Genomic DNA, 14319 nt, shown 5'->3' with positions numbered 1-14319 from the left:
AAACTGAAACATCAATGGGGAGAGACTGGATGGTGGCTTTTATTAGTTTTAGTGATTGCGTGGCTTGTTAGAAAGCTTGGTGGTGAGATGTGGAGCAGGACCTGGGTGCTGGATTTGGTGTTGGTCTTATGGGAATCCTGGAGAAGGATGATATATAGTAACATACATAGTAAATGGTGGCAGTTAGAGACCTGTGTGGTCCATCCAGTCTGCCCAACAAGCAGCCAAAATTGTACCTGCCACTCCGTATAGGTTACATCTTTCTGTGCCCTGTTAAATGACCTTCACACTTTGTTTGGCTTTAATTCCATCCTTTGTATATAGAGATTCTCTGTGTTTATTCCAGGCATTTTTGAATTCCATTGTTGAGGTAGTGATCATTAGTTCTATATATTAAAAGATATATTTAGGACTGATGTGATGGGAAAGGGTTGACGGCTCTGGCAGGGGGTGTAGGGAAGGGGTCAGGATCTGGTGTTCGATCCAGTATGGAACTTCATGTGCTTGTTTACCAGAAGTGGAAGAATCTGAACAGGGCAGCCTGGATGTACCTTTTTTGATCTTTTTCTGTTATTTACTAACCCCCCCACCCCCGTTTACTAAGCCGCACTTAGTAAACGGAGGGGGGATGTTTTCTCAGTTGAAAAAGGGAGGAGAAGGAAAATAGATTGTGCCATGTCCTACTTTATTCAACTGCCATATACCTTGCCTTGATTTAAGTAATAGAACTGTGAATAGGCTGTAGATATTATTTTTAACTAATTTAACAAAGATACATTTTGTCAAAAAGTTAATGACTGCATAAAAGAAGTAAAACATTTAAAAAAAAAAAAAAGCACTAACAAATTCTCATCTCAAAAACAGTTCAATAGAGGGCCACAGGGTTGGAAATACTGTGTTGCTTCTTTTTTCCAAGTAAAACCACTTTGTTTTGGGAACAACATTTTCTTTGTCCTATGTAATGACTGGTCTGCTGAGCTAAAGCAGATAAAGGAGACTTTATTCAAGAGAAGACTTTAAAGTGTTTTATTTTTGTGTGACCAGATTGTCAGATGGTTTCAGTTAATAAGAACTCGTAGCCAGATGAAGAAGAAAGTGAGGCACCCAAACTGTCAATTTAAGATGGTCCAAGAAAAAAACCTGGTAGTATCTTGCTAAACAGACAAAAAGCTAATGAGTCCTTGCTTTGAAAACAGTAAAAAAAAATAAAATACAATTCAAAAGATGATCATGGTGTGAAAGTTTATGCAGAGAAGCTGGCTAGATTTTCTGCATTGGTCTTTCAAGGGGATTCCAAACCATTTTCTAGGGATAAAACTGGATTAAGTTCAGGTGATTGATCTTAGTGAACTGGTACTGTTCAGTTTGATACCATTCACCCAAGACTTTAAATATAAAATTGCAGCACTAGTAGCAAGCCCTGGAGAGTTTGAAGTTCCAAATTTAAGCAACTTGTATATCCTCTTCCTTTTGCTTGCATTGTTTTGAAATAATACAGTAATCCTTTAGATTTAATGCTAAAAGGATGCAAGATCTTATATGGGTTTTGGTATTTCATTGATACAAAGTCCATTTTTAAGATACACTTCACCAATCAAACCTGTCTTTCTGTCCATTCATACACATGTACCAGGTAATAGTGGGTAAAAGCAGCTGGGATTCTGGGCCTGTGGTGAGGTTTATGGGAGTAGATATGGCCTACTGAGCCAAGGTTCAGAAGAAAAGGGAACATTTATTTATTTATATCAACAGGAAGTGTGCCTGACTTACAGGCGCAAAACAGGATTACAACCAAGTATTGTACACATTCCTGATTCAAGCATTCCTGAGGCCTTCCTTTTTTCAGTCTGGTCCTCCCTCTTCCCTTCTGGTCCTGAGAGGTTTTAATTTCTTTTTCTAGCTATGGCCTTGTTAAGGTGGCCTGAACTAAAGGAGGACGAAGATCCCTTCTGTATACACTAGGACATAGATGAAATTTGGTAGATGTGATTTCAGCTCTTGTGCCAGATTTCATTCCGGTCCACTGCAGAAGGCATCCAGACCAGAAGGTGAGGCGGGTTACCATCTCAACTGACTGGTGGACAGGTTTTCTGTTCTCTGTACTGGTGCTTTGCGAGAATGATGGAGTCAGTTTTTATACTGCATATAATTTCATTCCCCATACAATTCTGTTACTAATATGGCCATATGCACAGTGATTAAGTGCTACAGAATAAAACTGTTGTAATATAATTTTTTATTTTGGATAAAGCTTTTAGGACTCTGACCATTGCAATATTTTGGCATATAAGTGGAATTTACTGTTACCTTGTTGATGTTGTCTTTGCAGGTGAACTGCCGCCTCCATATACAGCCATTGCCAGTCCTGATGCAAGTGGTGTTCCTGTAATAAACTGCCGAGTATGCCAGTCTCTTATCAATTTGGATGGCAAGCTACGCCAGCATGTGGTTAAGTGTACAATCTGCAATGAAGCTACGGTAAGTACATCCTATATCTGAATGCAGAGTTAAGGCAACCTAGTAAGAATATTACTGGCATTACCAAAGTTAGAGGCGCACTGGTCTCTCTTGTGCCTTGGGAACCTTCAAGGAAGCAACTTATTATTTTCGGTAATGCATTTGTGTGCTAAGTAGTCTTTCATCTCTTACATTTTGTCCTTGTTGCATTTGGACTATGAAACGGAGCATATATAGTTCCAGTGAAAAAGACAATGGATTATGAACTCTCAACATCAAGTAAATCAGTTTTGTACTTCACCTTTCTTACATATGAGGCATATTATCATTTAATATCAAAGACAACGGAAGGACCCAATTATTTTTATTTTCCCCAGTTAACCAACATATGCCTCACATAGTTTCTTTGCTTAAATAGCTACAGATGACTTCAGCAAACTAAAATAAATTTGAAACTGATTTGTTGACTCTAACCTGTTTTTGTTTACTTCAGTAATCCCATCTGTTTTCTTGCTGTGTCATCCTACTTCTTCCCTATTTCACCTTTTCTCTGAAGCCCCTACTAGTTGGTGACATATTTCTTCACTGGTTCAAGACTTATCGCTTTACTCATACTACCCCTCTCCTCAAGTCGCTTCACTGGCTCCCTATCTGTTTTCGCATCCTGTTCAAACTTCTTCTACTAACCTAAAAATGTGCTCACTCTGCTGCTCCCCAGTATCTCTCCACACTCGTCCTTCCCTACACCCCTTCCCGTGCACTTCGCTCCATGGATAAATCCTTCTTATCTGTTTCCTTCACTACTACCAACTCCAGACTTCGCACCTTCTGTCTCGCTGCACCCTACGCCTGGAATAAACTTCCTGAGCCCCTACGTCTTGCCCCATCCTTGGCCACCTTTAAATCTAGACTGAAAGCCCACCTCTTTAACATTGCTTTTGAGCTCTTTAAGTCTGCCCCACACGCTTTATGATGAAGACCACTGACAAATTTAGTAGCCGCCATCTGGACAGACTCCGTTCAGTTTCCAGAATTGTACATAATATTCTAAATCATAGGAGCCAACTCTGTGGGTGCTTGAGCACCCCCAATATTGAGAAAATACCTTGTAAGTGTCCAGAGAGGGGTTATTTCCATTGGGCTTAGCACCCCTAATAATTTTGAGCAGTTGAATCTAAATGAGGTCTCACTTGAGTCTTATACAGGAGTATCATCTCCTCCTTTTTCCTACTGACCATTCCTCTTCCTAGGCACCCAAGCATCCTTCTAGCTTTCGCCATCACCTTTTCTACCTGTTTGACCACCTTAAGATCATCACATAAGATCACATCCAAGTCCCACTCCTCTTTCATGCACAAAAGTTCTTCACCATTTCCTTGGGTTTTTTGCAGTCCAATGCATGACTGTATTTTTTAGCATTAAATCTAAGCTGCCAAATTCCAGGCCACTCCTATATTTTATTTTTGTTACATTTGTACCCCGCGCTTTCCCACTCATGGCAGGCTCAGTGCGGCTTACATATAGTATACAGGTACTTATTTGTACCTGGGGCAATGGAGGGTTAAGTGACTTGCCCAGAGTCACAAGGAGCTGCCTGTGCCTGAAGTGGGAATCGAACTCAGTTCCCCAGGACCAAAGTCCACCACCCTAACCACTAGGCCACTCTATTGCTTTGCTAAGTCCTTCCTCTTGTTATCCACATCATCAGGGGTGTCTACCCTATTGCAAATTTTAGTATCATCCACAAAGAGACAAACCTTACCAGACAGCCTTTCAGTAATACTGCTTACAAAAACATTAAATAGAACCGGCCCAAGACCCGAACCTTGCGGCACACCAATGGTAATATCCTTTTCCTTAGAATGAGACCCATTTACCACTACCTTCTGTTGCCTTCCACTCAACCAGTTCCTAACCCAGTCAGTCAATTTAGATCCCATATTGAGGCACTCAGTTTATTTATTAGCCATCTATGCAGAACCGTGTCAAAGGCTTTGCTAAAATCTAAATACACCACATCTTTTGCTCTGCCTCAATCCAACTCTCTGGTCGTCCAGTCAAAGAAATTAATCAGATTTGTTTGACAAGACCTGCCTCTAATGAAACAATGTTACCTTAGGTCTTGTAATCCAAAAACTACTATTCTCTGTTTTAAAAGTTTCTGTTAATTTATTTTTTTATTTTATTTTTTATTTACTACATTTATATTTACTTACACAGAAGTCAGACTTACCAGCCTGTAGTTCCCAATCGCTTCCTCACTACTACTGTTTCCGCTTTTGTGGAGAAAGGACAACATCTGCTCTTCTCCAGTTCTTTGGGACCACTCCTGTCTCCAGAGAAGCATTGAAAATGTCAGCTGTGGAGCCACTAGAGCTTCAGTACCCTCGGATGTATGCCATCCGGCCCCATCGTTTTGTCCACCTTTAGTTTAGCCAGCTCCTCACGAACACAGTCCTCTGAAAATCGTTCAGGGACTACCACCCCTTTCTGTTCCTATTTGTGCTTGTCTTCTGTGGTCCTGCTTCCGGCCCTTCAGCTGTGAATACAGAAGAGAAATATTTGTTAAGCAATTCTGCTTTATCTTTATCAACTTCTACATATTCCTCCCCTTTACATTTGAGTCTCACAATGCCACTTTTGCACTTCCTCCTGTCACCTATCTAACAGATGTCTTGTTCCCCCCCTCCCACCATTTTACCATAGTGGCTGGGGTTTTTTTCTCTCTTCCATTTGCATCTTTGCTTTCCTGACTACTCTGCCCACTTCTCTTAGCTTTTGCAGTTATTTATTTATTTGTTGTATTTGTATCCCACATTTTCTCACCTATTTGCAGGCTCAATGTGGCTTACATAGTACCGTAAAGGCATTCGCCAAGTCTGGAAGAGAAAACAAATACAAGGTTATATTGTGGTCGAATAAAGATATGTGTGTCAGGTACAATGGGGGTTGAGGAGAGGAAAGGTTATATAGAGGCATATTTTCAAAGCACTTTGGGAGGCTAAGTTCCATAGGTTTCTATGGAACTTTGGGAGGCTAAGTGCTTTGAAAATGAGCCTGAATGTGTCCATTACGAGCTTTGGTTTTGCTGTGTTGCAGAGTGTAGGTATCTATGTTGGGTCGGTGGGGTATGCCTTGTGGAATAGGTAGGGTTTTAGTGATTTCCTGAAGTTTAGGTGGTCGTAGGTTGTTTTCACAGCTTTTGGCAGTGCGTTCCATAATTGTGTGCTTATATAGGAGAAGCTGGATGCGTAGGTTGCTTTCTTGTTTATAAAGGCTAACCTCTTTTTTTTTTTTTTTTCCTTTACCTTTTTAGCTACTACTTTTGAGAACTAAAATGGCCTCCTTTTTCTTTCTTTTTTTAATTTACTTTCCTTATAAAAAGAATGTTGCCTTTAAATAGCTCCTTTCAGTTTTGCCCTCTGCTTTTCAGCTTCTTCCAGATGTTCTCATCCAGACAATTCCTTGAGGTAATTTCTCATCTGAATAGTTAGGTTTTTTTTTTTTTTTTAGGTCTAGAGCCTTCGCTTTTGAATGAACCCTCTCCTCACTTGTTTTAATATTAAACCACATCATCTGGTGATTGCTGGATGATCACCTACTGTAACATCAGAAATACTCTCCCCATTAGTAAGCACTATAGATGTAAGCCTGGAACATAGTCAGTATAAAGTGACTCTTTTGGATTTGACAATTCTTAGAGAATTCCATGGAGCTAGGTCCTTCTATTTCAATCGACATTTCAGGTGCTTTTGATCTAGTTGATCATGAAGCGATGTTGAAGTTATCGGATCATTATGGAATAGAGGGAGAAGTATATAGCTAATTCAGAGGTTTCCTAGCCAATAGATTCTATTGAGTTAAAATGTCTGAGGATATTTCCTCCTCCTGGAAAGTCAGTTACGGAGTGCCCTACGGCTCATCCATTTCACCTATTTTGTTTAATATATTGATGACATCACTAGGGTCAAAATTATGTGCCATGGGTTTGCACCCATTTATATATGCAGATGATATCACAGTTTTTATTCCCTTCAAAGATGATTTACAGGGGATATTACCTGAAATCAAAACTAATCTGAATGTTGTGGAATCCTGGGCAACAACTTTTAGGTGAAAGCTACACTGGCAAAAGACAAAACTGTTAATATTAAGTAGCTCTTAATCCACTTTCTGATACAGTTTTGATAATTGATGGAATAGTGTGTACTTGCCAGCAGCAACTGCTTCTACTACTAATCATTTCTGTAGCACTACTAAGTGTACGCAGCACTGTACAAATTATATGCAGGTACTTTCTCTGTCCTTAGAAGGCTCACAATCTAAGTTTTTGTGTGTGTGTATGTTTTTGTTTGGGGGGGGGGGGGGAGTTGGCCCTGGGGCAATAGAGGGTTAAGTGACTTGCCCAAGGTCACAAGGAGCTACAGTGGAAATTCAACCCAGGTCACCAGGATCAAAGCCTGCTGCACTAACCATTAGGCTGCTCAACTCCACTCCGCTGCGTTTACAGGCTTTCACTTCCACTGGAACTAAAAACCCTACTAAGCACGGTTTGCCATCTGCAGAGCCTGGGAAGGAGCGCAGCACTAGGATTAGCGTATCTGTGTCTCCTCTGCTGGCCTGTTTCCTGCTGCTTGCTCTCTCTTCTCCCACCCACTGCCCTGAAGGCTGAGGCTGCACTTTTTGTGTGTGTGTGTGTGTGTGGGGGGGGGGGGGGGGGGGGGGGGGGCAGGAAACATAGAGCTGCTGGACTGTAGAGAGGGCAGAGGAAACATGGAATTGCTGGGCTAGAAGGGTTTGGAAGAGAGAGGACACAGAGTTGCTGAATCATAAGAGAGGAAGGGGAGTTGCTGGACCATAAGGGGGGGAGGTGGATGGAGAGGAGAGAGGACAGGGAATTGCTTGACTATAGGGGTGGTAGGAGACAGGGCCGGTCTTAGGCAGAGGCGACCGAGGCGGCCGCATAGGGCCCCGCGCCTAAGGGGGCCCCGCGCGGCGTGCCTCGCCTCTGCCTCGCCGACCACGCTCGTCTGCCCTCCACCCATGTCCCGCGACGCGAGTCTCCTCGTTCCCCTGCTGCTCCCCCTCCCTCCAGCCACCTGAGACATCTCCCGTCTAACTCCCCCCCTCCCCGCCCCGCCCCGCCCCGCCAAACGACCCTCTTCTATCGCCCGCACCTCACCTGACCCGACCCAGCATTTAAAAAAAAAAACCTTCAAGCGGCGGTGCCGGTGCCTCGCGTCTGAGGGCAGAAAACTCGCTTCGTCGTTGGCCGGCCTTCCCTCAAGTCCCGCCCTCTGATGTAACTTCCGCAAGGGCGGGACTTGAGGGAAGGCCGGCCAACGACGCAGCGAGTTTTCTGCCCTCAGACGCGAGGCACCGGCACCGCCGCTTGGAGGTTTTTTAAAATGCTGGGTCAGGTGAGGTGTGGGCGACAGAAGAGGGTCGTTTGGCGGGTCGGGGGGGGTGTCAGACGGGAGATGTCTCAGGTGGCTGGAGGGAGGGGGAGCAGCAGGGGAACGAGGAGACTCGCGTTGCGGGACATGGGTGGAGGGCAGGGGGGGGGGGGGGGGGGGGGGGTTACTGGACATAAGTGGATGGCAGTTGGCAAGGGGGGCAGGAGGGTCGCTGGACATGGGGTGGATGGAGGGGAGGAGGGCTTCTGGACATAGGGGGATGGCAGGGAGGACAGGAGGGGCGCTGGACATGGGTGGATGGCAGGGGAGGGGGTTTCTGGATGTAGGTGGAGGGCAGGGGCACAGGAGGGTCGCTGGACATGGGTGGATGGCAGGGGAGGGCATAGGAGACGGGGGGTTGCTGGGCATGGATGGCAGGGGGACAGGAGGGTCGCTGGACATGGGTGGATGGCAGGGGAGGGGGTTTCTGGACATAGGTGGAGGGCAGGGGGCACAGGAGGGTCGCTGGACATGGGTGGATGGAGGGGAGGGGGTCTCTGGACATAGGTGGAGGGCAGGGGGCACAGGAGGGTCACTGGACATGGGTGGATGGAGGGGAGGGGGTCTCTGGACATAGGTGGATGGCAGGGGAGGACAGAGGGGATAGGGGGGGGGGTTGCTGGACATAGATGGATGGCAGGGGGGACAGGAGGGCCGCTGGACATGGGTGGATGGAGGAGAGAGAAGAAATGCTGGACATGGATGGAGGCGAGGGAAGAGTGAGGAAGGAGATGAGGTGAGGGAAAAGGATGAGAGGAGAAAAAGTGCACATGGATATAGAAAATAGGCAGAAGCTGGATCCACTGGACAGTCAAGTCTGCGGAGGACCCAGCTTTTACTTACGGATGTAGGGCAAGAAATGAAGAAGAAAGGCGGAAAGTAAAGAAATAAATGGAAAGGAAGCCCTGGAAACGGAGTTAAGAGGACAGATAGCAGCACAATTGGATACTGAGCCAGCATGATCAGAAAAACAAAGTCACCAGACAACAAAGGTAGAAAAAACTATTTTATTCAGGATTTATTAATTGGAATAAGTTAGTTTTTGGAAATGTGCATCTGTGATATTTTTCATGTAAGTTTTAATTTTTGTAGTATTACTACATACTGAGTCTGACTTCTTGAGGTAACTTTCCAGTTCAGTATTTTGCATTCGTGTTTTTTTCAGGTATGATCAAGGAAGGTGCAGTATTCTGCTAGCGTATAGTTTGCAGCCCTTTTTGTTTGTTTTTTTTCACTAGGTTGTGCACTGGTGTTTTAGAGCCCGGTGTAATTACAGTTGCCTTTCCACGCCACGCATAAGGTTGTAGCTCGTCCTGTCCTTGGAATTAGTGCTGTTTATGGGTTGTTAAGGTTATGAGTGTGTTTTTGCACACGTTTGTGTATAGTGTTTTGCAGTGGAGAGATTGTGTGTTGGCCTTACTAAGGTGGCACCAAACATCGGAAAGGGTGTAGAGCCTAAATCATGACACACTCTCTCTAAAAGGGTGTTTTGTGGCTCTACATGAGAATTGTGATATTATGATCCCTTGCTAGCTTCATATTGTTGATAATCTGCATTTTCCGTATGGCTGGTATATTGGTGTATAAGGTATTAATTGTGACTTTTTTTTTATTTTTACTTATTATTTTCTGTGTGTTGTCAGACAATTATGGATGACAGAGTCGGAGTCTTCTTGAGTCAGAGAGTTGTGGTATATATTTTAAAACAATTTTAATACCTTGGTGGTCTATATGTTTTTATATTGTACATTATATTTTACATATCACTTAATTTTATTGTATATCTTTTCATTTCATTTTTATTTTATTGCATATATGGGTTACAGAGTAATAGGGGAATTTGAAAGTACTGAATCTTTTCTTAATATTTTTCCTTTATTCTCCTTTGTTATGAGAATTGGAACTACTAATTGTAGTGGACTTGAACTGAATAATTTCTGGGGAGGGGAGGTTTCATGATAGCATTGTGCTTATTATTTCAATCAGTTTTTTGTACAAGTTTAGCTTCATTTGTCTTTATTTGAAATTTCATAAATAAAAAAATGTTCTAAAAATGGAATAATTTTATCAATGGGGTGGAGCTAGGGTGGGGGCGGGACTACAGTGGGGCGGGGCTATGGTGGGGGGTGGGGCTAGGATGGGGCCCCACCAAATTGGTCTGCATAGGGCCCCACACTTGCTAAGACCGGCCCTGGTAGGAGAGAAGGGATGTGAAGCTGCTGGACTGTAGGGTGTGGGGGGACATGAAGCTGTAGGACCTTAAGGGAGAGGGGACAGGAAATTGCTGGCCCATAGGGGTGGGGGAGGGGACATAAAGCTGCTGGACTATAAGGGTGTGGGAGAAGAGAGGCAACACAGAGCTGCTGGATCATGGGTTGGAGGGAAGAGGGGACACAGAGCTGCTGCACTGTAAGGTATAAGGTATAGAGCTGGTGGATCACAGGGGTGGGGGAGCAGTTGCGTTCCTAGGGGAGCTGACACCCGGGGCGGATCACCGATGCACCCTGCCCCCCCCCCCCGGGTGCAGCGCGACCCCTCCCCCCCCCCCCGGCGAAAGGACAACCCCCCCCCCGGGTGCATGCCGCTGGGGGAGGGAGGATGCGGCGCGCATGTCCGCTTTGTTTGTTTCCATGCTCCCTCTGCCCCGGAACAGGAAGTAACCTGTTCCGGGGCAGAGGGAGCACAGAACGAAGGTAGCGGACAGGCACGCGGCACCCCCCCAGCGGCGTGCACCCGGGGCGGACAGCACCCACCGCCCCACCTTGGTACGCCACTGTGGGGGAGAGAGGGGACATGGAGCTGCTTGACTATAGGGGTGGTGGAGGGAGAGGGGACAAGAAACTGCTGCACTATAGGGGTGGGAGAGGAGTGAAGGAGGGAGGTAGAGGAGGGACGTGAAGCTGTAGGACCTTAAGGAAGAGGGGACAGGATGTTGCTGAACTGTAGAGGGGGAGGGGTCATGGAACTGCTGAACTATAGGGGAGAAGGGGCATGGGGTGTGAGGGGAGGGAGGGAGGGAGGTAGAGGGGGGACTTGAAGCTGCAGGATCTTAATGGAGAGAGGACAGGGAGTTGCTGAACCATAGGAGTGGGGGGAGGAGATATGGAGCTGCTGGACTATGGGGTGGGGAAGAGAGGGGACACAAAACTGCTGGATCATGGGTTGGAGAGGAGAGGGGGGGACAGAGCTGCAGAGCTGCTTCACCATACGGAATGGGGGACAGGGAGCTGCTGGACCATAGATGTATAGGAGAGACAGGGTGATGCTGGATAATAGAGGTGTAGAGGAAGGGACAGGAATATTCTGGACCATAAAGGTGGAGGGGAAGGGAGAATAGACAGAAAAATACTGGACCAAATCAAATGTTATTGTATACCGTTAATATCCCGTTTCCAGGGTTACAAAAGTACATAAGTATTGCCATACTGGGAAAGACCAAAGGTCCATCAAGCCCAGCATCCTGTTTCAAGCAGTGGCCAATTCAAGTCACAAATATCTGGCAAGATCCCAAAAAAGTACAAAACATTTTATATTGCTTACCCCAGAAGTAGTGGTGGATTTTCCCCAAGTCCATTTAATAATGGTCTATGGACTTTTCCTTTAGGAAGCCGTTTTTAAACTCCGCTAAGCTAACCGCCTTTACCACATTCTCTGGCAACGAATTCCAGAGTTTAATTACACGTTGAGTGAAGAAACATTTTCTCTGATTCGTTTTATATTTCAACGGTTTTTATTGATGTACCACGTCAAACAAAACCAAAAAGTCAAACATTTTGTAAACATTCAGTCATGTCATAATTGTACATATGCATCTAGTCATCATCATTATTTTACATCCTTTCCTTCCCCTTCCCCCCCCCCCCCCCCCCCCCAACCTCTCCTTTATTTTACTCCTTTACCTTTATCTACTTATTTCATGGTAATTATACTAGCAATATCTATTACAGGTCTTAACCGGTCCAAAATCCGAAGCAAATATCTGCTGGATGTCTCACTATCTAGGGCGTATCCAATTTGTTAAGCACCGCACTTCTAGCCTTGTGGGAGATATTTTGTAAATATTTAGACCATATATTAACAAAGATCTTTCTTTTCTTTGTGTTACCGTAAGCCTCCCTGGCCTCCCAGAGCATTTCTCCGATTTGTTTTAAATTTACTACATTGTAGCTTCATCCCATGCCCCCTAGTCCTAGTATTTTTGGAAAGCGTAAACAGACGCTTCACATCTACCTGTTCAACTCCACTCATTATTTTATAGACCTCTATCATTTATTTATTCAGAACATTTATACCCTGCTTAATACCACTTAAAGCAGCCTCGAAGCGGCTTACAATGAACTGATGAGCCAATTACAATGACAGTGGAAGGGACAAAGGAAGAAGGAAAGAGAAAATGAAAGGCTTTGGCAGATCAGAGGATATCTCCTCTCAGCCGCCTTTTCTTTAAGCTGAAGAGCCCTAGCCGCTTTAGCCTTTCCTCAAAAGGAAGTCCTCCCGTCCCCTTTATCAGTTATGATGGAGTTCTGTTAGAGGCAGGAGAGTGTTTGACGCTATTTGGTTCTCCACTGCTATGGTATCGACAGTACTGAGATAAGGACCACGTATAACAGATCTCAGACGTTCTCTCTATCTCCACCTGCTGGTAGGGGGATATAACCCACAAGTCTCTGGATTGATGTGTTGGGACTAATGGAAAGAAAATTATCAGGTAAGAACTAATTTTTCCTTTTCCAATTGACTAGCAGATTCATCTTTTTCCCTTATGCCCAAGCTGGGCTGATGAGGGTCACATGGCTCACAGTGTTAGAGCTATGTCTGTGTCGGTAGTCCACTTGAGATCAACCTCTGTTGAAGAGTTTTGTAAAGCTTAACATAGTAAATGACGGCAGATAAAGACCTGTACGGTCCATCCAGTCTGCCCAACAAGATAAACTCATTTTACGTGGTATGTGTTACTTTATATGTCTTCAATCCATACATTCATATCTCAGAATATCCGAGGTGACTGTCTGTTTGGTCAGACAGTTCTGCAGAATTTGTTTGGTGTCTAGAATCCAACTCCACCCTCCTAGGCCCATTTTTATTCTGTTCCAGGCTGCATTGTCCTTTATTTGTTGTTTTCAGTGAGCTTGGTAGCTAGGGATTCCCAAATGGAGTGGCCTAGTAGTTAGGGTGGTGGACTTTGGTCCTGGGGAACTGAGGAACTGAGTTCGATTCCCACTTCAGGCACGGGCAGCTCCTTGGTGACTCTGGGCAAGTCACTTAACCCTCCATTGCCCCATGTAAGCCGCATTGAGCCTGCCATGAGTGGGAAAGCGCGGGGTACAAATGTAACAAAAAAAAAAAAATCCTGTTTGTTCTCGGAGAAAGTGAAGTTACTCATCTGTTTCAGGTGCTGTCCAAGGACAGCAGGTCCTATATTCTCACACCCTCTCCCACCTCCCTTAGGAGTTATATTCTTTAGCTTTGACATTGTACTACTGGTCCTGCATGCTCATGTTAGGCAGGAAGGCACTTGCGCAGTGAGCAGTTCTTAAAATGATAAAATGCTGAGTAGCGTCTGCACAGAGTGCCATTGTACGATGTCGCTGATATGTGAGAATACATGTCCTGCTGTTTTTGGAGAACACCTACTACAAGTAAGTAAATTCGCTTTACTATGGGATAGGAGGCAATGGCGTGTTGCAGATTGGGAACTGGTTAAAAGATACAAAAACAGAGAATATTTATTTATTTATTTATTTGTAGCATTTGTATCCCACATTTTCCCACCAATTTGCAGGCTCAATGTGGCTTACATTATGCCGTAATGGCGATCGCCATTTCCAGGTACAGAATTACAAAAGGTATTGCATTAAGGTGCATACATACATGGTAAAGAAGAATACATTATGGCATTGCATAGAGGTTTCTGAGTGATAGAGTGAATTGTAACATAAGTTAGGTCATCGACTATAGAGAGATCATTTTTGACATAAGAAATAAAGTGGTAGTGCGTATTGAGTAGTTTTCATTAATAGCAATGAGGTTAAACAGTCAAGTGACTAGTTCGGTTTTGTCTAGTTCATGTAAAGTCTATTTTGTATTTAGGATGGATCGTTATGGTAAGCCTTCTTGAACAGGTCAGTTTTCAGTAGTCTACGGAAGATTGTTAGGTCATGCATTGTTTTTATGGCCTTCGGTAGTGCGTTCCGTAGTTGCGTGCATATGTAGGAGAAGCTGGATGCATATGTGGATTTATATTTGTCCTTTACAGCTGGGGTAGTGGAGATTGAGGAATGTGCGTGCTGATCTTTTTCTGTTCCTAGTAGGCAAGTCTATGAGGTCTGACATATAGGTCGGAGCTTCCCCGTGAACGATTCTTGTGGACCAGGGTGCAAACTTTGAACGCAATTCGTTCTTTTAA

The 14319-nt window shown here is 44.5% G+C and overlaps 1 protein-coding gene across 1 annotated transcript in view; it reads left to right on the top strand.

The window, feature by feature from the left end:
• The window catches only part of PIP4P2 (phosphatidylinositol-4,5-bisphosphate 4-phosphatase 2), a 110047-nt gene that overhangs the window by 31675 nt on the left and 64053 nt on the right, over positions 1-14319 (top strand). Inside the window, exon 2 of the mRNA XM_030216408.1 lies at positions 2330-2478. Within this exon, the coding sequence (XP_030072268.1) occupies positions 2330-2478 (149 nt within the window). The remainder of the gene's footprint in view (positions 1-2329; positions 2479-14319) is intronic.

This window comes from Microcaecilia unicolor, chromosome 1 (genome assembly GCF_901765095.1).
Source record: "Microcaecilia unicolor chromosome 1, aMicUni1.1, whole genome shotgun sequence".
Lineage (NCBI taxonomy): Eukaryota > Metazoa > Chordata > Amphibia > Gymnophiona > Siphonopidae > Microcaecilia > Microcaecilia unicolor.
The sequence above is the reverse complement of the archived record's forward strand: the minus strand, read 5'-3'. Positions and strand labels throughout refer to the sequence as shown.